This window comes from Oxyura jamaicensis, chromosome 1 (genome assembly GCF_011077185.1).
Source record: "Oxyura jamaicensis isolate SHBP4307 breed ruddy duck chromosome 1, BPBGC_Ojam_1.0, whole genome shotgun sequence".
Taxonomy (NCBI): Eukaryota; Metazoa; Chordata; class Aves; order Anseriformes; family Anatidae; genus Oxyura; species Oxyura jamaicensis.
In genome coordinates, this window is record NC_048893.1 from 141,625,142 (window position 1) to 141,649,766 (window position 24,625).

Sequence of the window (24,625 nt, forward strand, 5' to 3'; positions counted from 1 at the left end):
ATACAGTATGCCTTTTATGGTCCATATAAATTAACCTCTGACTTTATTTGTATTAGTTCTGAATCTGTTTTTTATACATAGAGATACAGCACATGAATTAATAGAAATTCTTGAAAGGTGGAAAGTATTATGTAAAAGGATGATCATTCTTTGGTCTATTTTCAGCTGGTCTGATGGTGTCACTTCCTTTCAAAGGAAACTGTCAAGTAGGCTGGTTTTGTTTATATAGTGTTTCTTTATATTTCCATAATATGAAGCAGCTGCTTAAAAAGCTGATGAGAAATACCTTCCTTTCCTTGCTTTGCTCTTTGGCCTTTCAGAAAATTTCTATAGCTTCATTGCTGTCTAGACTGTAAGATCTACAGAGCAAGCAGCAGCACCAGCCCTCTTCCAGAAGCAAAATGCAGTGGCGTGGTGCCGTAATCTGATGGGTTTTCATGCCTGTGTAGCCACTCCTGCCACTAAATATGAAAGCCATGCTCTAAGAGGGATCTCAGCCGATGCGATGCACAGCAAGGGGACGGGGTGCACACAACTTTGTTCCTGTCAAAGGCACTGTTACAAGTATTGCCGCTTAGCCTTGTCAAAGTATTTCCAGTTCTGTACAATGAGAAAAATTATGAAAGAATTCTGACCCTTCATCAGCTCTCTTTCAGTGGTTGCAGAATTACTGGACCAGACCTTATTAAACTTAAATAACTGAGGTTCACAGGGAGTGGTTTTGGTTGTGATCCTCTTTTGACTAGAAAGGAATTAATTTCAACACTAAAGTGCAGATTAAACATCTGTCTGGAAATTGCACCTTTAGCGCACTGACAAGACATTTCACTATGCAGACTAGACTGGCATGAAGTGCAAATTTAAAAAAATCCAGTAAAATGAACCTTTCTGTTTGAAACATGAGGGAATTATTCCATAAGGTAGTTTTCCCTCAGTTCTTTGTTTTTTCTGTTCCCATAAATTTAACAGCCTTAGGTACAGTATAAATATACACAGTTTTATTGCAAAATAATTGCCACACATTTTTTTTATTGGTACAACTCTTTCACTAAAAAGGGGTTCTTAAATAAATACTACAAGCAAACACACACCGAGGCTCTTCCTACCCAAAGTGATTTACTCAGAGAGCTCCAGACTACCCACTCGACAACACAGACTAAAACCCCCCTATACTGGTCTATGAAAGCAGAACACGTATCCAGAGCGTTTTCTTCACTTCTCCTCTTGAAGAAAAATCACTCTGCAGTATATGGAGAAGGAAAAAAAAATCATGGTAGCCAGAAAGCAATACTGCATTTGACTGCAGGCAGGCAGACTAGGTGGTTACCTGTCACACTGCTGGTGATGTGCCTGCCCTGACATCTCCAGGTTTCTGCTCTGCTTGGTGAGATGTGGCTAAAAGCAGAGTGGCCGTGACACACTCTGTGGTGGGTTCCTTGGTAAGTCTAGTGCCTGCACAGCGCAGGGTTTCCAAAGGTTTCTTAAAGAAGCCCACCAGCTACCTAAAATACATTCTTTGCCCTACGGTGCATACGGTGGAGGCTTTTCTCCAGGCAAAAAGTAAGTCGGTGCATAGAGGGGTGGAGCATTGGGGGGAAGGCCGTAGTTGGAGCTGGACTGAGAAGGAGGCTGAGTTTCTTCTGATAAAGAAATGTCAGTAGATGATGTTCCTGGAAAATTGCTGGCAGGCTGTATACAGACAAAGAAAAACACTTCAATAAATGATTATGATCCCATTTGTGGCTCTGATTTAAGTGTTTACCATGTAAGTATTATGTCCCACGGTTAAATTTCTCATGCATTGCAGCACAACACTCACTTCAGTATTAGACAATCTGTTTAAGTATAATGATTACAGTGTATAGTGAAAGAAAACAGATTCCACCTGTAATCCAAGTCATTTTTAATAGACATTGTGCATACAGCTAGACAACAGAACAGGAATTTCTGCAGAAGAGGCTTTGGTTTCCCAGGTAAAGCATGGCACCCAACTGGCTGATTAAGTTACACATAGCTGCAAATTTCTAGGCATCGCTCTGAAATCTCAGAGTTGTAATACTTGCATAAATCCAGGGTCTTATTGCTGTGCCAAATGCAGACTCCTTATAAGAGAAAATTTACAGGTAGGCATTCTTTAAAAGACCTCTGTGTAGGTCTTTCACCTCGGCTGTCTCAGTTACAAGGAGGATTTGGCTGAAAGAGGCATGAAAAATAAGTAGCTCAGAGTAACAACTGGGATTTATTAAAACAAAAGGATGCATCTAGGGACTATTGTTCTGGATAAAACCCTACCACTACTTTAAACCAAGTTTTGCCATTGATTTCAAGAGGGTCAGGATTTCACTCCTCCCCTCACATGCCAACACATGCCAGTCCATGGGCTCCATCAGAAGAGTTGGGCTCAGCTCCCTTCAAGTTCAGGTCTAAAATGTCTGGAATTTAAAAAAAATAATATGAAATAGTAAACATGGATCTATTTCAAGGGAAATGTAAAATCCAGGCAAGCAAACAATGCTGTCTTGGGTACTTAACATGCTAAAAAAATGAGTAGTCATCATTTAGAAGGCCAGTACCAGGGCTGATACTTGGCTGGTGGCATTTCAGGGCTGCCCAGGGCTTCCAGTCCCCATGCCACAGGGGGGACTTTGAAGAAAGGGGCCTTTGTGACAGGAAGGTTGTTTAAGCACCATAACTGTGCAGGAGGCAGTGCAAGGATACCTATAGACCTGCTGGCTAGATCAGCTCCAAATGTAGGCATTGGGTTTTATTGCTCGTTTTTTGTTTGGTTTGGTTTGGTTTTCACAACCCCAGCAGTCCCTGCACAGCTCATCATTTACCTGACCGGTTGGCAGGCCTCTTAACGAGACTGGCTGAGATTGAACTGTACCAGTAAGGGATGAATGATTTTGTTACCACATGCCATGGTAAACAAATGAAATGCTGGTTACAACTTTGTCAAAATGCATTCCTGGTGTCACCTCTGTTTTTGTATTTGGCTGATTTCTGCTTGTGGACAAACTGTGAGGTAAACTAAGCTAGTTTGGCACCAGCTCAAGGTGTGATCTTATTTTTTTAAGACTTTGTTTGCTTGTCCAGCAAGCAGTTATTCAGTGAGATACTGAATTCAGCAGAAGACAAAGAACAAATCTTAGTCTTAGTTGAGCTGAGCCACTACATGTGTGACCCCGACTGGGGCAGGTGCAGGTCAGTGAGATGCAGGTGCTTAGGAATGATGTTTAGCCAAAGCGGGCAGCCAAAGGGAATGCTGAGAAGAGAGGTGTGTCATGGGGCCCGCCTCGCTGTATGATAAGCAAGGTCACTGGAAAAGGAATGAGGCCTGAGGGTGAGATGCTGGCCTCCAGCGGGGCTTCAAATGTGGAAAGGACACAGCAGGAGCCGATGAGCTCCTGCTGGGGCTGGCCATCAGCACGCTCAGTACCACCTCAAACTGCATGGGGCCTGCATGGGAGGGCTGCCCTGAGAGTGCCCCTGTGAGCTCTGTCACCCTCTGGGTACCCAGCCAAGCTTCTGTGACAGCACTGCCAAGGCAGAGGCAGACCTTGGTCTACCTGGAAGCAAATATATCATGCCTTTGAGATATCCTATCAGACCTCTGGGTGCTGTTCCAGAAGTACATGCAAGTCTTGTGTAAACCTTTGGCCAACAGCCAGCCTTTCATAAATGTATTGCAAATATTAGGTCATCTCAGATGCTGTATCTTTAGACAACTGAATTGCACTTAAAGGATCCTTGGATTTTGCACCTTGGATTGAGCCTTGAATTTTGATGTCTCAGTTGAGGGCTCAGTGACATAGACATCTAAGTGCACAGCAGAGAAACTGATTCCCACCTCTGGTCAGTGGAAAGGCCTCTAGGGTGCATTCATACCACTCACTTCATACATCTTTCACCTGTGATAATCCACATGTGAGAAGTGCCTTGCTCTCTCTGTGGACTCTGAAGGGTAGACCTGCTTGGGTGGAGTCTTCTACACTTCTACATCTATAGCTTAATTCAGCTGCCCACACATGAATGTCTAGCCCTTTCGGGATGTCATGGAGTATGCCAGATGTCCACACAGAGGTGGTTCAGCAACTACAGGACCTGGACCCTCCTAGAGCAGCATCAGGGGCCTGGTGGCTCCTTGATCTCATTGTCGCACATCACTAGATCACTACATGTCAACAGCCCCTGTGTTTAGCCAGCTGAATCCCAGCCACAAAGCCCGTAGTTGCCTTAAAGACCAGAACCAGCTGAGCAGGGATTGCAAGGCCTGAATTCAGCAGCTAGGCACTAGGCCACTAACCGCTTGGAGCACTTTGGTAGATTATGAAGGCCTCCAGCCCTATGGGTTCAGCCCACAGCTCTCAATGGATGTGCATGTCATTTGAGCATCTGGCTGTTGTAAATCAGGCTTGCTTCTCACATTCATCCTTTTGTAACTTCTAGCAAGTTTATTCTGATTTTTAACTCATAACTATTCCATTATGCTGAATGCTGATGCAGAAATTGATTCTCTCTAAACTACAGCATAATTAGCTCATACATGCAGTAAAGCTGCTTGACTTTTTTTTTTTTTTTTTCTTTTCCAAGAAAAGGATTAAGTGCTTTCCCTTTTGGAGCCCAGTGCTTCTTGCTAACCTCTCCTGGCTAGAGAACAGCTGGTGATGTCTGGCCTTGAGTGTTACGAAGGGGAGAGAAGACAAATGAACACCCTTTTTAGAAAAAGTAGAAATGTAGGAAAAAAAGTGTTTATTTTGGAATGCAGTTAAGAATTTGGGGGTAAATATTTCTGTTTCTCAGTGGACACAGGACTGAACAATTACAATTGATCCTCAAGACTACTTACATGCATCTTTTCAGCCTCATTGCTTTCTTTTGTCTCTGTTTATCCCCTTCTCTATTCTTGGCTACCTGCTAACTGAACTCTGCAGAACAGCACAGCTTTTCAGCTAAAAGCAAACAAAAAAAAGATCTCTGTGTGTACTCTTTTTTTTCCTCTCAATCAGTGGTCTCCAAAAGTGCCTGGCCCCATTATCTTATTTATTAAAATGTGCCAAGGACTGTTCTTTGGCTGTGAAGCCAACTGGCACAGCACATATCACATCCCTACAGCTGAACTCTTACCACCAAACCAGTGTGTCTCTCTGTATGCACACCACCTACCGGGAATGGTCCACTGCTCTTGCTGGCTCCTGACCCCTTCCTAGGTGTTGATGGGAGACTACGAGATGGTCTGGGCCAAACCCATGCCAGGAGGATGCTAACAATTCAGTGGTGTGGGTGGTCATTGGCCCTGAGGAGATGTGGCCTGGGAGGCTGTGGGGAGCTGGTCCACAGCCAGCTCATGCTAAACATGCAGTGTTTTCTATTAAGAATTACAAAACAAGCAGTACCCATCAGTCTGACAGTAGACAGCCAAAGTCTAACAAGGCATTGGACTGAACAAACCAGCTTTATTGCAACCTAAAAACCTAAAAAATGCCAGCAATCTCTCCAGTGTCTCAGTATAGCTATTTACCAGCTCATCCCTAACATTCTTCATCTTGCTTTGCCCACTCTGTGCTGCACTGTCGAAGCCCAGCCATGATGGTGACTGGTGCCTGTCATACCAAGCCCAAGGCCCCGCCATGGCTAGGAGCACTGCTGGCCTTCCAGCTCTGTGAGGGAGGGACAAGGGAGAATTACAGCAACCAGCATGGGCCTGCAGAGCACGTGTACTCTGAGTACAGACACCTAAATGTTGTGCAGGGGGAGAGACAAGAGTCCTAAAAGAGAAATTTTGAGTAATACCCATGTTAAGTAGGGAGCCACTGTGGCTGGCCAAGTATGCATGAGCATTGACCATCCACAACAGTCCTCTCAGGACACAAGGCACCTAGCTTGTGGGACGTGCTGCCAGGGACCTTCTGTGGAGGGAATTAGTCTTGCCTCTGCTCCACAGAGGGTCCCTGTCAGTGGGACTGATGGTGGGAATGATGCCTTCTCCACTGAAGCTATTTGGTAGCCAGCTGGAATAGGAGCAGGTGATGAAGGTTCAAACCCTTCACATAAAGGAGGATCAAGAATTATCTTGTCACCAGGCTACTTAGGCCAAAAAAAAATAAAAAATCAAACACCATCCTCAACCATCCTCATCATCACTCACTGCTTTTTCCAGGCCAGCTCTGGGCTGGACTCACTGTGTTTAATAGCAGCTGATGGACTATGCCCCTAACCCCTCATTTCTACTCTTCTACAACATCCCGTGGCATTTGAATCTTCTTTGGTGTGTAAAAACACTTCCTCCTTCTGGCTTGTCTTGCCACCAAAAAGCTCTACCAATACAACTAAAACTGTGTGATGAGTAGTTATCATTAATACCCAGCCAGTCCTTTCCACATAACTCAGTTTTACAGCCCTCTTATTTCCTCACCTTTCTTGTCTCTTTTCCATCTGATGAGTCCTCATCTATTGGTTCCCATATTATGAGTAACGTGGACGAAGGCATGTAAACCTTTCTGACAAATCCTGTATAACTGATACTTCCTTTGGCTTCCCCATATGCCTATGCTTCTGCTTTACCTGGCCCAACAGAGGGGCTGCTTTCACCTTTGTGACTTGCCACAGCACAGCTCTAATCCCACATAGGGATTCCTGGCCAACAGATTGAGTCCAAAGGACAGCCAGAGAAAATTTGAGATCTAGGGACAGACCTAAGAACAAGACCCAGGCTATATCATCCCAGAGGCAAGTCTGTGCATTGGGATCCACCTTCCTGACCTGGTTGCAGACCCAGCAGGAGCAAAGACCTACCACTGCAGAGTTTGTACTGAGAAGCAGCTCGTTTCCTGATGGAGTAAATGGCACCATTTTGTACTATACCTGAAGAGGCAGCGGGTAGGATGGATACGTAGAAATAGTTGCTGCAGAAGGACAAAACCCAGCATATGTCAGGATCTGCTGGGCAGGATTGTACAGGATCTGAGGAGGAGGTGCAGCACTGAAAGCAATTTGGGACATAGGTACCTGTTGAGCAAAGAAAATAACAATTTATCAGCACAGTGCAGAGGGGTCTGGGGCAGGAGCTGGTCCCAGCAGAAGTGACTAACAGTTAACAACTTCCTATTTTCCAGCATAACGCCTGTACTACAAAACAAAAGTGACAGACATAATGTGAAGAGGGCGTATCTGGAGTGAATTTTCTGGCCAGAATTACACAGCTATTTTAATCTTCTTCCCTCAGAAAAAAAGACTGCTGGTGCTTCCCTAGCACCAGTTACAGAAGTTCTGGCAGGGCTCCAGACCTGAGACACCCTAAAAGCACAGCATACAGCTCTAACTGCCTCGTCTTATCCACTCCAGCAACCCTTCCTTCACACTTTGCTGCAGACTCTTTCCAATAGCAACTACCTGATGCTCTCCTGTCTTTTCCCAACACTTTCCTACATGGATCAATGAAGACCTCTCTGTCCAGACCACTTGTCTTTCACAGCTTCCTCTCACTTGTGAAACGGAGTTTTTTGCTGGCCTTCCAATACCACTCCCTACATGCATATCTCATTTCTACTGCACAAAATCAGGATTCTCATCTGTATCAGAGTTGAATTGACTCCTTGATCACATCCCGTGGCTCTATTGGCATGTCCCTTAACCACGATGTGAGATAAAATTTGCAGGAGGAAGTAACAGCTCATTTTAAACCAATAAAATTATGAAAAAACAACAAAACAACAAGAAAAAAGCACAAACAAAATAGAAGGTTGAACGTGACAGGGGACGTGTGTTCCTAAAACCCCAAGCTACACAACCATTTGTGAAGGACAACAGAGCTCTGTGAATGATTTTCATGACACTCTGCTTTGCAAGTTGAGCCCAGCTCAGTGGTTTCTCTCCACTCTGTTGGTTTTTATTAGCAGATTCCTTCACATGAGAACATGGAATTTTCTTTTTATTGAAATAATAAAATACGGTGGTTGCAAGACACATACTGAAAGCAGCTGCCAGGACTTTTTTGGCATTTCCTTTTGGACTTATCTGTGAGAGACATGAACCACTACATCCTTCAGAGACAGCATAGATGTTGTGATTCAGGCAAGGGTGCATTAATTGTGTTTTTACATGGAAAATGTCATCTAGGTCACTGATGTAGCACATGAGGTTAAAGCAGAAGGCCTATTTCATATGAGAAGGCAAGTCTCATTTCAAGGTACTGTCCTCATAACATTTCCCTTCTACCTGCCCTGCTGGGTGAATATGGTGGGAAGGAAGAGAGAAACTGCCTTTCAGACAGCAGCAGCAAGAAGCAGCTCATGAGACTGCCTCAGATCCAAAAGCTTCAGGCGAGCAACATGGCTCACCCAGGCTGGGGCAGGACCAGCAACCAGCACGTGTCCTTCCTTGGAGGAGGGAGGCTCTGGAGCAGTCATATCCATCTGGCTACGGACATAAACAAGGCAAGAAACACTTGTTTTGCACAACATGAAATACAAATGCCTGGTCTGAACCTGCTACCAACGTTCTGTTCTGGGACCTCTAAGGTGTCTCTGTCCTTCCAGGAGTGTCTCTAAATCCTTTCACGTTCTCTCCACCAATAGCAGGAACATTCTCCCATTGCTAAGGGCAAACAACACAACAGTACTAAAAGACAAATATGGGGAGTCATCCTCTCCAAACCCACTCATCAAGCATCTTATTACCAGACTTCTGGTCTCAGCCTGGAGCCAGTAATGACTTGCAGGTTGTCATAGAATCACAGATTCATTAAGGTTGGAAAAGCCCTTCAAGATCACCTGGTCCAACCACCCCCCTACCACCAATGTCTCCTCATCTCCAACCTGAACCTCCCCAGAGCAACTTGAGGCCATTCCCTCTAGTCCTATATCAGGTATTCTAGTAGTGGTACTACATTTAATTAATCATCTAAAACACAAGGGTAGGTGGAGATGTTTTAAACCAAAAAACACACCCAAGTCAAAGAGGTAAACTGTTAACTGACTTGGGAGCACTGTCAGTGGAGGCATCTCCAGCCAGGGAGCACCTCCACACAACGAATTTAACAGCAAATTGCAAATTGAGTTGCAGGAGTGCTAAGATACGAACATGTGGAAAGTAGCTAGGAATGATATTTCATCTGTCCAGATTCTCTTGAGGACTCTGAGGAGGAGACTAATTTAATTAAAAAAAAAAAAAAAGCCAGCACACTCCCCCAGGAGCAGAAGTCATTCTGATTACTGCAACCCTAAACTCAGGGCAGGCAGATTCCTTGGCAAGGTGTGTCAGGAAAACATCTCTAAGTCATCAGCCGAACACCAGGGCAGGGAAGAGAGATTTTAGATTAACTCTTTGTACTAGCAAGTGAATTTTTTCCATGCACTTCTTCACCTCTCACATAAGAAATGATCAGGGCATTTCACCATTTTGGACACTTCTATTTCCATTACATCTTAACCTGCTTTTTTGTTAAAGGCGGCTGTAAGGTAATTGCCCAGCCAGCATCCTATATCCAGGCTCATGGCAGATCTGAAGAGGAAGGTTCCGTCACAAAGGCTGCAGCTCCCCCAGCAGATCACAGGGGACGGGGACAGCCCCACAGGTGACCCAGGGGCCACCAAGAGCTGATACCCTGGGGTCAGGGAAGGAAGAAGGGTTTCCCACTAAGCCAGCACAACTCTAGCACACAGCAAAGCCACGGCAAGCATGCCAAGGTCTGCACTGAATTTGTCACAAGAAGAAAGCACACAACAACCAAAACAACGTTTTGTTTTGTTTTGTTTTGTTTTTTCCTTCTGTCCAGGAAACGTGATGGATTTAGAAGCAACTGCACTGTTTTGCAAACTCTTCTTTGCAGCATGTTTCGGCTGCCAGCATTCCCAGAGATAAACATGCTGGTTTTTTTGTTTGACTAGTCAGCCAGCCTTGTGTTTTCTGGAAGTCAACCTCAGAGCAATGCCCTGAGGCATTTTAATGGGCTTTAAAGCTCCCCCTGGAAAATGCCAGTGAGCATATCTGTGGGAAGGTGACATCCTGAAAGAAAGTGAATTGTTCTCCCACACATTTCAAAGCTTTTTCTTGTTTCAGTCCCATGCCCCCTTCTCTCTCCCTTCTGTTTGATGTTTTCTTGCCCTCCCCTCCTCTCCCCCACGCTTTTCCCAAGAATTACTCCATTAATAATGAAAGCAAGCAGCAGATCAGCAAAACAGTTACGGTACATACCTCAAAAGGACCCTGAAAAATCAAAGGAGCAAGAAATGGTCATGTCATTTTGGATTGCTTTTAGTAACACTTTCACAAACATAGCATGGTTCTGTGCTAAGCTAATTGACACAAATTCATCCTTCCCCTTAGGCTAGTGAGGTGACATTTATTTATTTTTTTATTTTTTTCCCCACTCCTGCTGCAGAGGATTTATTAAACAGCTTATTCAGATCAGGTTTTAGGTTGGAGCCTCAGCAGACTCACGCCAGCCAAGTCCAGGGGGAAGCTGCTGCAAATTGCTTGCATGGCTTTTTGCCACCTGGTTGGAGGACCCAGAGCTTGACCTGGGACTCTGCTTCCCAGCATGGGGAATGCACCAGGTCACAGAGACTCCAGCTCTCCCAGGAACATCTCCTCAGCTTGGTGTCCCTTGGGAGCAGTGCAGTGACATCCTCAGAGCACAGAGATCTGCTCGGGTTTGAGCTCACCCTGCTACAAAGCTTCAGTCCAAATTCTGTTTAAGCCTGGGCTGATGTGAGACATTACATGGGTGCAGCCTGGCTCTCCACAGCCTTCCACATCTCAGGGAAGCACTAGCAGCTCTGGCTCAGGTCCCCCTGCAAGAAGAAGCACTGAAAAGCTTCTTCTTACCAGGCTGTGCAAGGCCCCAGAGGCTGGAGATGGTAATCCCAGGACAGGACTGTCATTTCCCACCATAGCTGCTTCTGTTTCCCTTCTGCCACTGCTCCTCTCCCAGGGAGGTGCTGAATTAAGCTGGGAAAACTGCTTCCCCTCTCAAGCAGCCACAGCTCTTCATGCCTAGCTGGCTGCAGTTTGTTCTCAGCTCCTTGCAGGAGTCCCCTCGCACAAAGCATGGGTCAGCTGCACATCGCTTACACGCCAAGGCTCAGGAGGCTTGTTTGCCTTAGGCTAGAGAAAGGAGCAGTCCCAGCAAATGTTTGCAACTTAACAAAGGTGAATTTCAAGTAAAGGCCGTGGAGACTGCTCTGTGTGGAGGAGAAGGAGCACTGCAGAGATGCTGGGTGGTTGGAGCAAGCCCTGGATGCCCTCCAGTGTGACCGAGTCCTTGGCTCACTGGCTGCCAGCTCGGAGCAGCCCCTCTCCTCTAGTCTGTCCCCCTGGTGCACATCACCCTCAGCTCTCCTACCTTCTCTTCCCTGCTCCATCCCTCTCTTCTTTCCTTTCACCTTTCTTTCTGTTTAATTCTCTCCCCTCTGAACCTGAAATACCATGGAACTAAGAAGACATTCGTTGCTACTACGCCTCCCCTCTGCTCCTGCATTTCAGCCCCATCCCCACACCTCTGCCTGCTTAGTTTGGAGGCTCTCTGGGGGAATAAATACTATCTACTCTTCTGAGTGCCTGCCTAGTAAACTGGGAGCCTCTTGGCTGGTCTAACCCTCCTGGCACAACCTCTTCTGAGTGCAGCAGCATGTATCGGTGTGGCACAGGGAGCAGTTAGAGAGTGGCGTTCCTTAGTGCAACAACAGAGGATTAATGTGACCCGAATACAACTGTTTAAATAAAAACCTGGCAGCTCCTTCAGAGTTAATCCCCATTCTTGGAAACAGAGCTGCACAAATAGTCACACCTGGGAACTGAGCTTTACGTTACCTACAAACTAGCATGCTTTAAGCCTGTGCTGGCCCCCGTGTCCAGTGCTGAATTAGAAGGAAAAAAAAAGATGTCAGTAAGTGAAGCGCCAGCATCTGTTCATGCAGATGCCTGTTTTTTTCCCGTCCATCCACTCATGTATTGACCAGGCCTGACCTACTTCGCTGTGAGCAGCTGGCAACTGCTTAGCCTAAATATGCGACTCCAGACTCCCAGACCACACAGGAAACGTGTTTAAAGTGCCTCCTTTGTACACTCATGCTTCCTTGTTTTCTAACTCGCCTGATAACATCAACAAGCACAGAAGTCACTACAGAAGGCAAAAGACCATGAGCCTTACCATGTCTTTAAAGGCCCCGAGAATGGCTGCCGTGATAATCCCCAGGAACAACCCGATGATGTTCAGGACCGTGGAGGACCACAGCAGCCTGTACAGGTGAACCACGTCCTGGCAGCTGCTCACACCGAGAAATTCGTAGTAGCTGGAGGACTGCTCTGAGCTGAAAGGGAATGCAGGCAGGGTCACGACTGTGCGTTGCATGAAATAAAGAGCACCAGAGGATCTGAATCCCTCCTGCTTGGTTTTCTCTCTGGCAAAGTACTTAATCCATACTCCCACCTACGGGTGTGAACACTGCTCAGATGAACTGGAGAAAGCTCTGCTCAGCTAACGTGAGACATGTAGACCTACTAATACCAACCCTAGTTTGGCTGATCAGTCTTGGCACGAGCAGGGACTCCTTCCTTGCAAAGGGTCTCTGAACACAGAGACAGTCCTGGTATATGGGCGCTGCCCTGGCCATTTAGCTACCAGCTAAAACGTTTAACGTGGCTTTCTTTCCCACTTCACCTGGAAATCTGCTGGCATCCCCGACAGTGGGAAAGACAAGTTGCTTAAGCATTAATTCAGCCACAGGAAGGGAGGTTTAGCCAGCTGGCTACATTTGGTTACGGTGTCTGCAGTTCCAGATTAACAGATGCAACATAGTACAGTGTAAAGATGTGTCTTTAAACTATGGGTTGTACTATCCAGAATTTTTTATTTCTGTGTATTTCTACACTGCAATGGTTACTGTAAATCAGGCATGTTGTGAATTCAGTCCTCATTACCTCTCTGAAAGTGAGAAGTATTCTACTGCAAAATTTGCAAACAATTTCCTGCAGTTCCTCCCTGTACCTGTCTTAATGCTGGCCCACTAATGAGCTCCTAGAGCAACTATTTGAGCTGGAAATATTTTTTAAATGCCAAGTCTGGTTTTGCACTGTTAGGAAAGTGCCACCAGATTATGGTGGAAAGCAGAAGCGAGCAGTTTGTGAAATATTTTTCTGTTCCCCCCTCCCCATCACGTGGGGCAGGTGTGGGGACAGCGGTTAGGGAAAGCTCTGCAGAGGAAGGTAGCAGCATGGAGAAACCCACAACACTTCTGGGTACGACCAAGCCAGACACAGGAATTTCTGGAAATGTCAAATTATTTGTTGTGGGGCATGGTTCTGGCAATGTAGATGTGCTCTTGTCAAGTTCACTTGGGCCCTACTATACGAGCCCAGATGTCACTTAACTAAATAAAGCCACAGCTCCAGCTGCCAACAGGCTGAGGGTGTCTGACTTGCGATCCTGCCTGTGCACTGGTCTGTTGCATGGCTGACACCAAGTCACTTACTGTGACCATGACGTCCTGCAGCTTCTCTTTGTCTATCCTATGAATTGGAATTGCCGAGTCTGTAAAGCAGTGAGACTGCTTCTCTACTCCGTATTTGTCCATGCCTGTCCCATAAGGTCTTGCTGTCCACTGAGGGTTGCTTACACGGGCAGAACACATGTTTAATTATATCATTAAACACCCTCACAACAACGATGAGTCTCTGACGTTTCCAACAAACCCAATGTATTGGAAAATTGGCACTGAGGAGATGGTGGAGGAGTGTTCATGTAATCATAGAATCGTTCAGGTTGGAAAAGACCTCTAAGATCATCTAGTCCAACCTTTAACCTAGGACTAAAGTCCACCACTAAACCATGCTACTAAGTTCTATATCTGCACGTTTCTTGAAGACCTCCAGGGATGGTGGCTCAACCACTTCCCTGGGCAGCCTGTTTCAATGCTGCACAACTCTTCCAGTAAGGAAATTTCTCCTAATATCCAACCTAAAACTCTCCTGGTGAAACTTGAGGCCTTTTCCCCCCATCTTGTCACTTGGTGCCTGGAAGAAGAGCCCAATCCCCACCTTGGTAGGGATTCCTGTTCTCTCCTTGTTGCTACCTTACAGTTCAAATAAAAGAGGTTCAGTCAATTGCTTTGGTAACTCTGAATTCTTTCACCCCTTTAAGACTCCTGTTGTTTTCTGTGTTGGGTTGGGCTGGTTTAATCCATTCCATAGAGCTGCAATCACTTCATGTCTGTGTGCATGAGCAATATGCACAGAAGACTTCCCTCTAGTCCCAAATTTAAATTTACTTCTCTAATTTAGTTAGGACCTGGGCAAAAACTACTCTTTCAAGTGGAAACCCTGTGTTTTACCTCATAGTGCCAGCCTCATTCTCATACACCAAAAACATTTGTGTCTTGTAGCATTCTAGCCAAAGTTTACAGAGGACTGAGGTTATTCAGGACTGCTGGCTTGTGAAAAGGAGGAAATAAAAAAAAAAAGCATCAGACAGGAAAGAAGAAAGATGGGAAATAGAGGAAAAGGAAGAAGAGGGACTGTGGGTCAACTAGAGGGTTACAAAGGTTGCATGAGAGTGCATGATAGATGATACTGAGCTGTACAGAGTGAGTCAGGCAGAAGCTCATCCCTGAGAAATTCTCTCCAGCTTCTTGTTTATGGCAAGACATGATGCTGTTTGCAGTTGAAATCTCTGTGTGCCAGGTGGCCGGTCAGCTGTGTGAGTTCATTTCATCCATCTTCCACATTACAGACCCATGAGCTTGGCTGTGATGTAGTTTTCCTAACCACCTTTGTAATCCTGATAAATCACTGCATGGTGACCCTGTGCTAACCTTCTGCTGATCTTTGTAAGCGTACCCAGACATTTCCTCACTTATCTGCTGGCTTCCCATGCTTTAGTAATGATGAAGTCAAATGGACAGCTTCAGAAAACACTCACAAGACCCTCTGTATCTACACTGGCAACTTAGTGAAAACCCATGCATATAGAGGCTATTGCTAACAAAAGAGTTCTGTGTTTGTCTGCCACGTGATCTCTCTGTAAGGACACTATGTTCCTATTTATTTTGTCTTTGGTAGAGTTTGGTAGGAAAAAATGACTAATTAAATCTAATGAGAAAATTGCATTGCAATGCAATCTCATTGCATTCCAATGAGAAAATTGCATTGCAAGATTACCAGTAAATCTTGACAGGGCTATGCCTGAGTGGTTGACATTGATGACACACCAAAGAGCTTATCAATATATTTTGAGGAAAAGATGCTGAAATAATGGCAGCACTAACACATAGCCCCTGAGCTCTTCTCCACGAGCATCATAACTTCAGTGATGGAGGATCTGGATCATACAGCATACAAGTCCTCTATGTTGCTTCTCCAGGCTTAAGAGCAAAACTCCCCATCACTTAGGGGAACAGACAACCTACCAAGGACTTCTCAGAGGCCGCTGACTTCACACGGGTACTTACTTCTCACAGTTGTACAGGTCACAGCAATAGCACGTGTTACTCTTTACTTTCAGCTGGCACTTGCTGTTTAAGGTATAACACGTCACCTGCCAAAAAGAAGAGACTGACCTTTAACCTCAGCGTTTCAGCGCAGCATACAAGTCATCCTACTGACCCCAAGAAGCAGCTACTGCAGCGACAGGTTTTATGTGGCTGGATGGTGTGCCAGGGCTGCCGGAGTTTTCAGCAGCTTTGCTGCACTGCTCCATGCTATTTTGAAGAGCCAGAGTCCACAGCAGATCCCTACAGCTGTGACACAGGGACCAGCAGGTCTTGAGGGATATACTGCGTTGAGCCACTGCAGTGGATAAGAATACCACTCCATTATAGGGGGGGAATGGGCAAAAATGCCAATTTCTCTGAGCAGCTTCTAGTAAATGGGAGCTTTTTCCTTTCAGTAACATCCTCCTGAAGAGGGAAGTAATTAAGAATAACAACAGCAACAATCTCCAAACCCACAAACAAAACCACTCAGAAAAGATCCAAGCACTCCAGCCAATAATTACCATTTACAGAGGCTCTTGGATATAAAACTTAAAAGATTTATTTGTGTGAGCAGGAATTACAGGGACTAGACAGACGTTGGTACAATAAAGGTGGACACATGTAAACCACTCTCCACGCAGACGAGAAATCATTATAATGACTCCTTAGGTGTGGTAAGGATATAGCACATCTATGTGGCACTATAGACCAACTGAAATATTTTATATGCAATGTTGGTTTTGTTTAGTTTTCTGAGATTTTTAGTTTGTTGAGTTTGAAATCCTGGAGAACTGTCACATTTTAAAAGCTAGCAGGACAGCAAATATACTCTTGCTATATTTTTTATTTTGATAGAAAGAATGTGCTGTAACAACTGAGAGGCATTTTCTTTGCAAAATGCATATAAAGCACATTACTGAATGGAAAATTCCTCACAATGAAAGAGCAGAAGTAGCTTGCTCAAGAATACATGCCTGTTTTTGAAAAGCATCTGTCAGCCAGTCATTCTCACTCCTGCTCTGCCATGAATGCATTCCTCTGTGGGACGGTATCCAAAGAAGATGCTACACCATGTTTCTCAGCTCCTGACTTTTGGATCTGTGCATCCTTTTCTGTGTGAAAACAGCCACTGTCTATGTGTCTATACTCCTCACATGTTTGTTCTGAGCAGAAAGAAAAGTCTTACACACAGCACCTGAGAAATTTCATCTTGCTGCTGGTCTCAGACTTGCTACAGTTGTTGTCCTTAGCATGATTTGTTTGAGCAGTGGAAGTTAGAGGGTGATAAAGCTAAAAAGAAGTTAAAATGATGCCTCAGGATTGATTTGTTGCCCAGGACAAGGCTATATATATGGTTAGTTAGTCTCTAATACAAATCAGCTGCTCTAACCCAAAGTGGAAGTTAGGTTATGAAAGGACAGTTCCAATCTGAGTTGCAATCCAGAAATGGAGTTCACAGCTTGATACATGTCCTGCTTGTCACAAGAGTATCTCAACCTGAGGCATGACCTAATTTCATTAACCTCCTCCTCTTGTGTTTGAACGTACTGGAATTTCACTCAAGGGCTTTGCTGACCTGAAGACACAATCAGCTGTAGCCTTCCTCAGCCCGAGCTGCAATTTACTGCAGGAGAAGAGGGCACCAATGTCAACGACTATGTCAGATTAATCAAGATCCAGCTCAGAAGTGACTGAAATATCACACGTGGCTATTTCTTAAAGCATTTTGAAAACTGATCCTGGAGCAGACCATGCCAATGTACCTGCTGCCAAAGATACTTTGTTGGGATGCTCTAGTCCTTTTGCACTGAGTGGAACATAAGGCCTTGTTTTTGACCCTCTGTATGTGGTAAAAATGGCCTAGGACCCACATAGAGGGAGCTCAGCAAGATCTTAAACATGTTTTTAGCTGCTTCTAGGCTGCAAGACATACTGAATTTTTGGCCAAGGGAGTTACTTTAGTTGTCTATTTTTATCACTGCATTTTTAAAACATGCAAAGAGCAAGACACTCCTTTTTAGGAGATCAGTGGATAAAGCAAAATAAACAAATTGCTGTGTGGTGTGAGCAAGGATGGTGGAAACAGGCCATTTGTGGGTACCCTGCATGTCAAGACCTATTTTTTTCATTTCAGTGACCGCACATTTAGCTTTTTCAGGTTCTGGCTGTTAGTGCCTTGCCTATCCCCTCAGCACAATTGAAGAGATGTTCTCCCCTCACAGTAATTGCAGTAAAATCAAATTGTTTCTGTTATGAGCAAAGAAAAGAGCTGAAAACAACAGACTCCATGAGCGATGGTGATAAAGGGAAACTCACACTCAGTAAACAGTCTGCCTTCCTGCTTAGGTGATCGCCTGGACTGCAGAGCACGTCCCCTGCTCACAAGCTGGCTAACTTCAGGAAAGCAAGAGCCAAGTTCAAATGCCATGGATCGTTAACTCTGAATTAGCACATGCTGACTCTAGATCATTGGACAAGCAGACAGGAATGTTATTACAAACTAGCTACACTTTAAAAAGATATGTTTGTAAGTGTTTGTTTGTTTGTTTGTTTGTTTTCCCAGAATAGAGCAAGGAGTTCAGGATGACCCATCTTGAGACATTGCCTATATCTGCAGAGCTGGGGAAAGCTGTCTGGCCAGAAGCCCAAGGCTGGGGTCACCTGCAGGGAGATGTGCTCAGTGTGACCCCAGCTGTGCACTTTAATTAGAGGAATCAGAAGCATTCCTTGGGCCATGTCTCTGTCTGAGCACACACAAACAATATAGAATAGGATAGAGTAAAACTTACAGGAAAGCGCGTTGTCACTGACCCTGGCTTGGTTTGGGTAGGTTTCTAAGTAAGGAGGTCATTGAAACATTTTTGTCATGCATTTTCTGGAACAAAAAACAGGGTGCCCTAGCAGCAAGATTTAAGCAGTATTAGCTGCTTAGCCTGGCGATAGACTTTGCTAACCTGTCTAGAATTATTAACAGTAACATTCCCCACACACTTTTTCACAGCAATGGGAGGAATGGTGATGAAGGACATATGGCTTCTTGTAAGTTATACGAGTGTTTGTTTTCCATCCCACTCTGCCTGATTTACTTTTCACTCCCACCAATTTACCATAATAGCAAAATGAACAATAGGAGAAGAAACTAAATCTGGACTTCTCAGGAGGCTAGCCATTTGGGTATGGGCACTTTTCCTACCCTGTTAATGTCCTTGAGATAATAAAAAACTGCATACAAACCACTGACATTCTTGGCCTGTGCTGGGTAAATACAGAGAATATTTGAAGTCTTCTGGGCAATGCAAATGGACTCTTTTAGATATTTCCTATACCACTGGAAGTCAATAAAATCCTCCTTAGAGAAAGATGCCAATGTGATAAATACATTCCAGACAGCTATTAAACAGTATGGATGGACTAGGAATTGTTCCAGTCCCAGAGTAGTGTTCTGGATACAAACATGGATGATGACTCAAAACCTCACTGGTTGTAATGATTTGCACTCATCGGAGACGTGGACAGACGGGGAATCACTTGTGGGAGGAAAAAACAGTTGTTTTCCATCAGCCCATGACCCACATGCACAGAGACACTCTCAAATAGCTGCCTCCCTCCTCCCCAGCCCAATATACTACAGAAATGTACGTGTGATGAGGTGACTTTGCTTACCTCTGTCTGGTAGGCATCATACAGAAATCCTACTCCGCTCGAATAAAACTGGCACCTTCTGTTATACAAAGGTCTGGGTTCCTGTAAAGAGAAAAACAGCCAGAAAAGTACTCGGTCTGGAGGAAGTTTGAAGGCGTCATGTCCCATGTCCCCATGCCAGATGTTTACAGCTCTGCAGAGCTGGAGCCAAAGCGGACAGTCGGGTAAGCAGTTCGCACACTCCAGCTCTGGCTTCTTTCCAGAAAGGATCTCCTCAGGGTTACATTTTCCTTCCTCACTCTGCCACTAAGCTATGCAAGAAGCACTTAATTTTCTCTCTCCCAGTCACCCTTTTTGAGAGGACATCACCCCTGTAATTAAATACTTCCTTCCCCAGTGTCGGGTAGCATTGCGCTGTGAGAACGGTCCAGTCAATCTTTTTCCTGGTACAGTTTCTTACCCAGCACAAAGAATTACTTTGATGGGACCTTCTTTTAAAGGATTTCAACAATGTCCACAGTGACAACAGGGTAAAATACCTAATACTTTAAGCATTCTGCTTACTACATACACTTCAAAACAAAGAATAGTGAAGAAACGAAGGCATTCGGGGAAGTAATTTGCAATAAATTTGCCTTTGCCTACTTTTCCATTTATGATTATTTCAAAAGATGCATTCATTGCTCACAATTTATATTTTGGTTGGGACAGTTTCCATAAACTGATGTAAAAGAAGGACCAAATGAAATATCTTTGGCTAGATGGACGATTTGTGTTTCTCAACTTGGGGAATGGCCACTTGAAGGCAAGAGGGTGCACACCTCGACCAATTTCAGGACCACACCATATTTGCGTAGGGAATATTTGATGGCTGAAGAGTTCTCTGTGACCAGGTATATCTCCCAAAGCAAAGTGTGGGAGTAACTTACATTGTTGAAGAAGTCTTTTTCAAGTTTTTGTCACATACATAGTCCTCGGTCATGATCTATGCCTTCAAAGCACTCAAATGCCACTGGCAATAGTCAGTCAGATCAATGCCAAGAAAGAAGATGGAAATCCACCATCTGCCATTTCCTCTTTCTACACTAACTTTCAAGCAAATGAATACTTCAGATTTTAGCATAAGTCTGTGTCGACTAACTTTCACTGCATCAGCATGGGCTTTAAAACTTTTTGACCCATCCAGGACAAACCCAGGAACTGCAGAAAGAGCTGCACTACTTAAGATCACTTCTCAGTATTTGATGTTTGTTAGATAATGAAGTGTGAACTGTACAAATCTGCTGACCCAAAATACATAATCAGTAAAAAAAGCAGAGCTAGGCAGGAATGCAGGGAGGTCAATGAATAAAGGTCATCCATCAACTTGTTTGCCTTTCTGATTACTCTGGCAAACCTAAGAAAGTTGGGACACCAACTATGAAGGGTTAGGGAAAGGTTAGCTTCCTGCATCCAAAATATTTACTTGTATCACACAAGTGTAAGAAAAAAATGCATTAGTAACTCTTTTTTTCTCTAGAAAAAAAGTATCACACAAATAGCATGCCTTGTCTTGAACTAGGACAACATTTTTCTACAGGCCTGGGAAAGCATTAGGCTTTAGCCATGACTTCTAGGGACAGATCTGTCTGGGAGGTCTAACAAGATGCAGTTTCTCAGTCAGCACAGCATGTATGGGATCAGCCAAAGGTTGTGCTGTCCTTTTTTTTTTTTTTTTTTTTTTTTTTTCCTAGAGTATCATCCATCCTCCAGCACTGATTCACTTATTGCATGGGGATGAAATCTGGATTAAATGAGAGAAGAGTAAGCAGTAGAAATGTCTTTTTCTACCAACAGAAGCAAAGCCATGAAAAACATCTGTCTGTCAATTCGCAACAAGAAGAAGCTTCAGTTTTATCCTGGTAGATCCTGGAAGGGGGTGATGGTCAAGGGCATGGGGGCCCAGGTGGTCCTCCTGCTGAGGAGAAATGGCTCGAGGAGGACTGGATGGATCTAGTGAGTCAGCAACTGCTTGGGCATCTGGAGTAGGCAACAGGGATTTCACTTTTATGGCCATGGAACCATCTTCAACAACCAAGGATTGCTTGGAAGAATCAGGATCTATGTGACTGACCAACAACATTTTTACTTGCAGTCTAGTCAACTGGCTTTAAACTGAGAATAAAAGGGGAAGGAGATGAGAACCAGCAGTCGAGGAAGCAGTTTTCACACAGCTTTCCCACACTTTACACTTTCTTCCTCTTAAAAAAGAAATTGGTCCTTTTATTGGTTTGGTCTTTGAGGGAGAAGGCAAACACAGTTTTTATCTGGGTGTGCTTGTGGCTGGAAGCAGCACTTTCTCCAGGAGAGAGAGGTGATTGATTAAGTCATACCAGCTATTATTGCTTCATATTGCTGTGCAGCAAAGGGATCAGAGCCGTGGCATGGCAATAACCACTGTGAATGCAGCTAATACATCTGTATGCACAGTCATGGCAGACGTGTACATTCCTTCATCCACCTGATTGTGAAAAGCAAGCTTGCTGTGCTGCTATAGCCAGCTTCCTACATCCATCCTGTTCTTCTAAATGATCTCAAATCAAAATAAATGAATGATGAGTGTGTGAAAATAACAAAGGTTAAATAACATTGACTTTATTCAGACACCCGCAGAACTCAACACCTAAAGCATGTAGATTTTAAATACAGGCACACCGGGGATACTAAAAGGCTGAATTGTTAAAAGCTTCAATTTGATTTCCATGTCTCAGATGTGCTACAGTTTGTCTGACTACTAAAGCACTTACATGAATAAGACTCCACACAGACATTAAAAAGCGTTTAAAAATTACCCAACAGCATGTCACGCTGCATTAGCACCCAGTGGATTTTATTGGCCTCTTCAAAAACAGAGCCAAATGAGACATGTTTCAAAGCTATGAAAGTATTCTTGATGGACTGCTCACATGGACTGCTCATAAAATACTCTGTAGTTTTATATTGCTCACTACAGTGTATGAAAATAGGATAGCCACCAGTACTTGATTCTACTGCTCAGAGCAACACTGGTAGAGGCAGAGCTACTTTCCTATACTATACATATCTAGAAGTGCATATATAGATATATCTGCTTTTCACAGTGGTTTTGAAGCATACAGCAACAATATTCTCTAATATCCTCACTTATTATTATATATCAATAAATAAATGCAAATTAACAACATTTTCTAAACTTAAACTGATGGCAGTTTGACCATACCTGCCTGTTTTATATATATATATGCATATATATACACACACACACTCATACATAAAGTAAAAATGTCATTAACATACAACAAAAAAGACCTGAATATGCATACACAGAGCAGAAAAGGTGACTACCACTCATAAACATCAATAAACAAACCCAAGCTTGCAGCTACATTTCTGTACAGATTTCTTCCTCTTTGGCCAGCCTATTGGTGATTGTCCTCTATGTACTCCAGCAGAGTTTTAACTAGCAGATCTTTCCAGCCTGCCCATTTCCAGTTAAAAGGAGTTACTCAAAGAAGCAGAGAAGGGGAATATGTTATTAATTATGTATTGATAAAATAATATTAGTGGGAAGTATTGCACAGCTCTAGCTCAAAACAGTGTTTAAGGAAGTCCTTGGTACAATATGGTCATGTAATACACTGTGCTGGGAAATAATTTTGAACTTGGTGGCACTCTATGAAAACTTGATGCACTGAAATAAAAAGAAAGCTTACTGCTGAATTCAGCAGAAACAGGATTTGGCTTCAATGCTATATTAAAATCAGGCTACTGAAGAACACCCACATGCCTCTGGAATTTGACTGTCATGGCTCCTATGAAGCCTACTGCTGCTATTTTTATCAAAGGAAATCTGGACACCTAGTAATTCCCTTTAATTTCAAGCAAATCAGAATTGCTCAGTCTTGAACCCTACAGAGGAAACTGTAGCTCTCCCTGATAATTTAGCATGTTTTTTATTTCCATATTAGCTTGCATGTACAGTAGAACCTGGGAGTGATAAACAGGCAGATAAGAAGGAAGGCTTTACACCAAGAAAGAGAAGATTAGGTCCAAGTCTAGCGGGTTTTGTTTGTGTTGGTTGCCTTAAGAGCATACAATAAATAAATAAATAAATTTGATGGTGGGAGCATTGCAATACATTATTTGTGTAAGGAAAGTACTCTATGAACAGCGTCTTTGGTGGACTTGATACAATGTCTTTGGGGGGAGAGGTTGTGTGGCTTTTAACTGAGGTATGGAAAGTAGATTTTTCTATTCCAGTTTTTGTTTCCTTGGAGAACACACATATTTTGGATAACATAAGGAAAATTCCACCTCCCTTATGCTTAACACCGCTTTCTGAAAAGGGAGATATAGCATAAATTGGATCGACTGAAATTTATGCCACACTTTACATACACAAAATATAATCTTGCCAAGAATTCACTGAAATAATAACATAGTGAGGGCTGTTTTTTTCCAATTACGGTATTTATTTAGTCTTAGCTTCCATGGCTACATTGATAGAAGTGTTGATTAATCATTGCCAGGGGCTGTTCCCAGGCCTGAAACTTGATCATGTAGCCCAATAACTTGTTAGAATTGGGCCTATGATAGCTTTGGCCTAGGCAAGCTATCACTCTTCCAAAACAATTTCTGGGCCTGGTTTGAAATCAGCGTGGGCCAGGAACCATTCCCAGTAAGCAATTTGGAATTGCCATGCTGTTTGTGACTCTAAGAGACTTTAACAGTAAGGACGTGGGCTTTACCACACCAGTTGGCCTGGGGACCACAAAATGCTCCCAGGCGCATTTGAAAGACTAATATAAAGAAAATTGATGAGTCCAAAATCAGACTGAGGCTTTTAGTGCTTCATTAACCTGAAGTTCCTTATTTTCCGTTTGTTCCCAATACATTTTTTGCAGGTCCTTTTCATCCACAGCACAGCTAGCAGTGAACAGGAGAGGGAGCTGCCAAGATTTTTCAAGTTTTATCCTAAAAGCAAACCAAAATGCAGTTCTTCAGTGCCAGCTCAGCCCTATGCCAGCAGCTGGGTGTTCTGGAGATTATCACTCCCTTCAGGATCAGGCTCTCTATGAGCTTTATGAAAGCAGACATGCAAATATGAACAAACAGATGTTACTAGCAATCAGCTCTTACGCTTTTCTGGAGAGCAAGATGGAGCGTAAGCGTCTGTCTGCCTCACAGTGACTGTCTGTAGATCTATTTCTCTGTCTTTCAACAACATTCCCAATGAAATGGGTGTCCTCTGAGGAGGACCATGGCTAGGAGATCCCAAGGATTCCCATGAATGATCAGTGTAAGTACCTTTGTGCTTTCATTTATGAATGAAAGATATTTTTTTGCATAGTTTTTAAACCTTATGACTAGCTTTCATGCAGGCTGTGACAAGGTGGACACTAAGGAACATCTGAGTATAAGGTACAGGTCAGTATCCCCAACACGACAGTGAGGGTATCATCCACAAGAAACAAAACATCTTATATGTGCTCCTG

At 43.8% G+C, this 24,625-nt stretch overlaps 1 protein-coding gene across 4 annotated transcripts in view; it reads right to left on the reverse strand.

The window, feature by feature from the left end:
* Positions 1-332: 332 nt before the first annotated feature.
* The window catches only part of TMEM255B (transmembrane protein 255B), a 69,811-nt gene continuing 45,518 nt past the window's right edge, over positions 333-24,625 (reverse strand). Inside the window, exons 5-10 of one of the 4 annotated variants that reach the window (XM_035317448.1) lie at positions 19,134-19,214; positions 15,447-15,532; positions 12,152-12,311; positions 10,195-10,206; positions 6,865-7,008; positions 333-1,689 (exon numbers count right to left, since the gene is read on the reverse strand). In XM_035317448.1, the coding sequence (XP_035173339.1) occupies positions 1,522-1,689; positions 6,865-7,008; positions 10,195-10,206; positions 12,152-12,311; positions 15,447-15,532; positions 19,134-19,214 (651 nt within the window). In that variant the 3' untranslated portion in view covers positions 333-1,521. Of the gene's footprint in view, positions 1,690-1,886; positions 2,433-3,845; positions 4,953-6,864; positions 7,009-10,194; positions 10,207-12,151; positions 12,312-15,446; positions 15,533-19,133; positions 19,215-24,625 lie in introns of those variants that run through there. The other 3 variants (XM_035317476.1, XM_035317467.1, XM_035317456.1) reach the window with 3 other exon arrangements.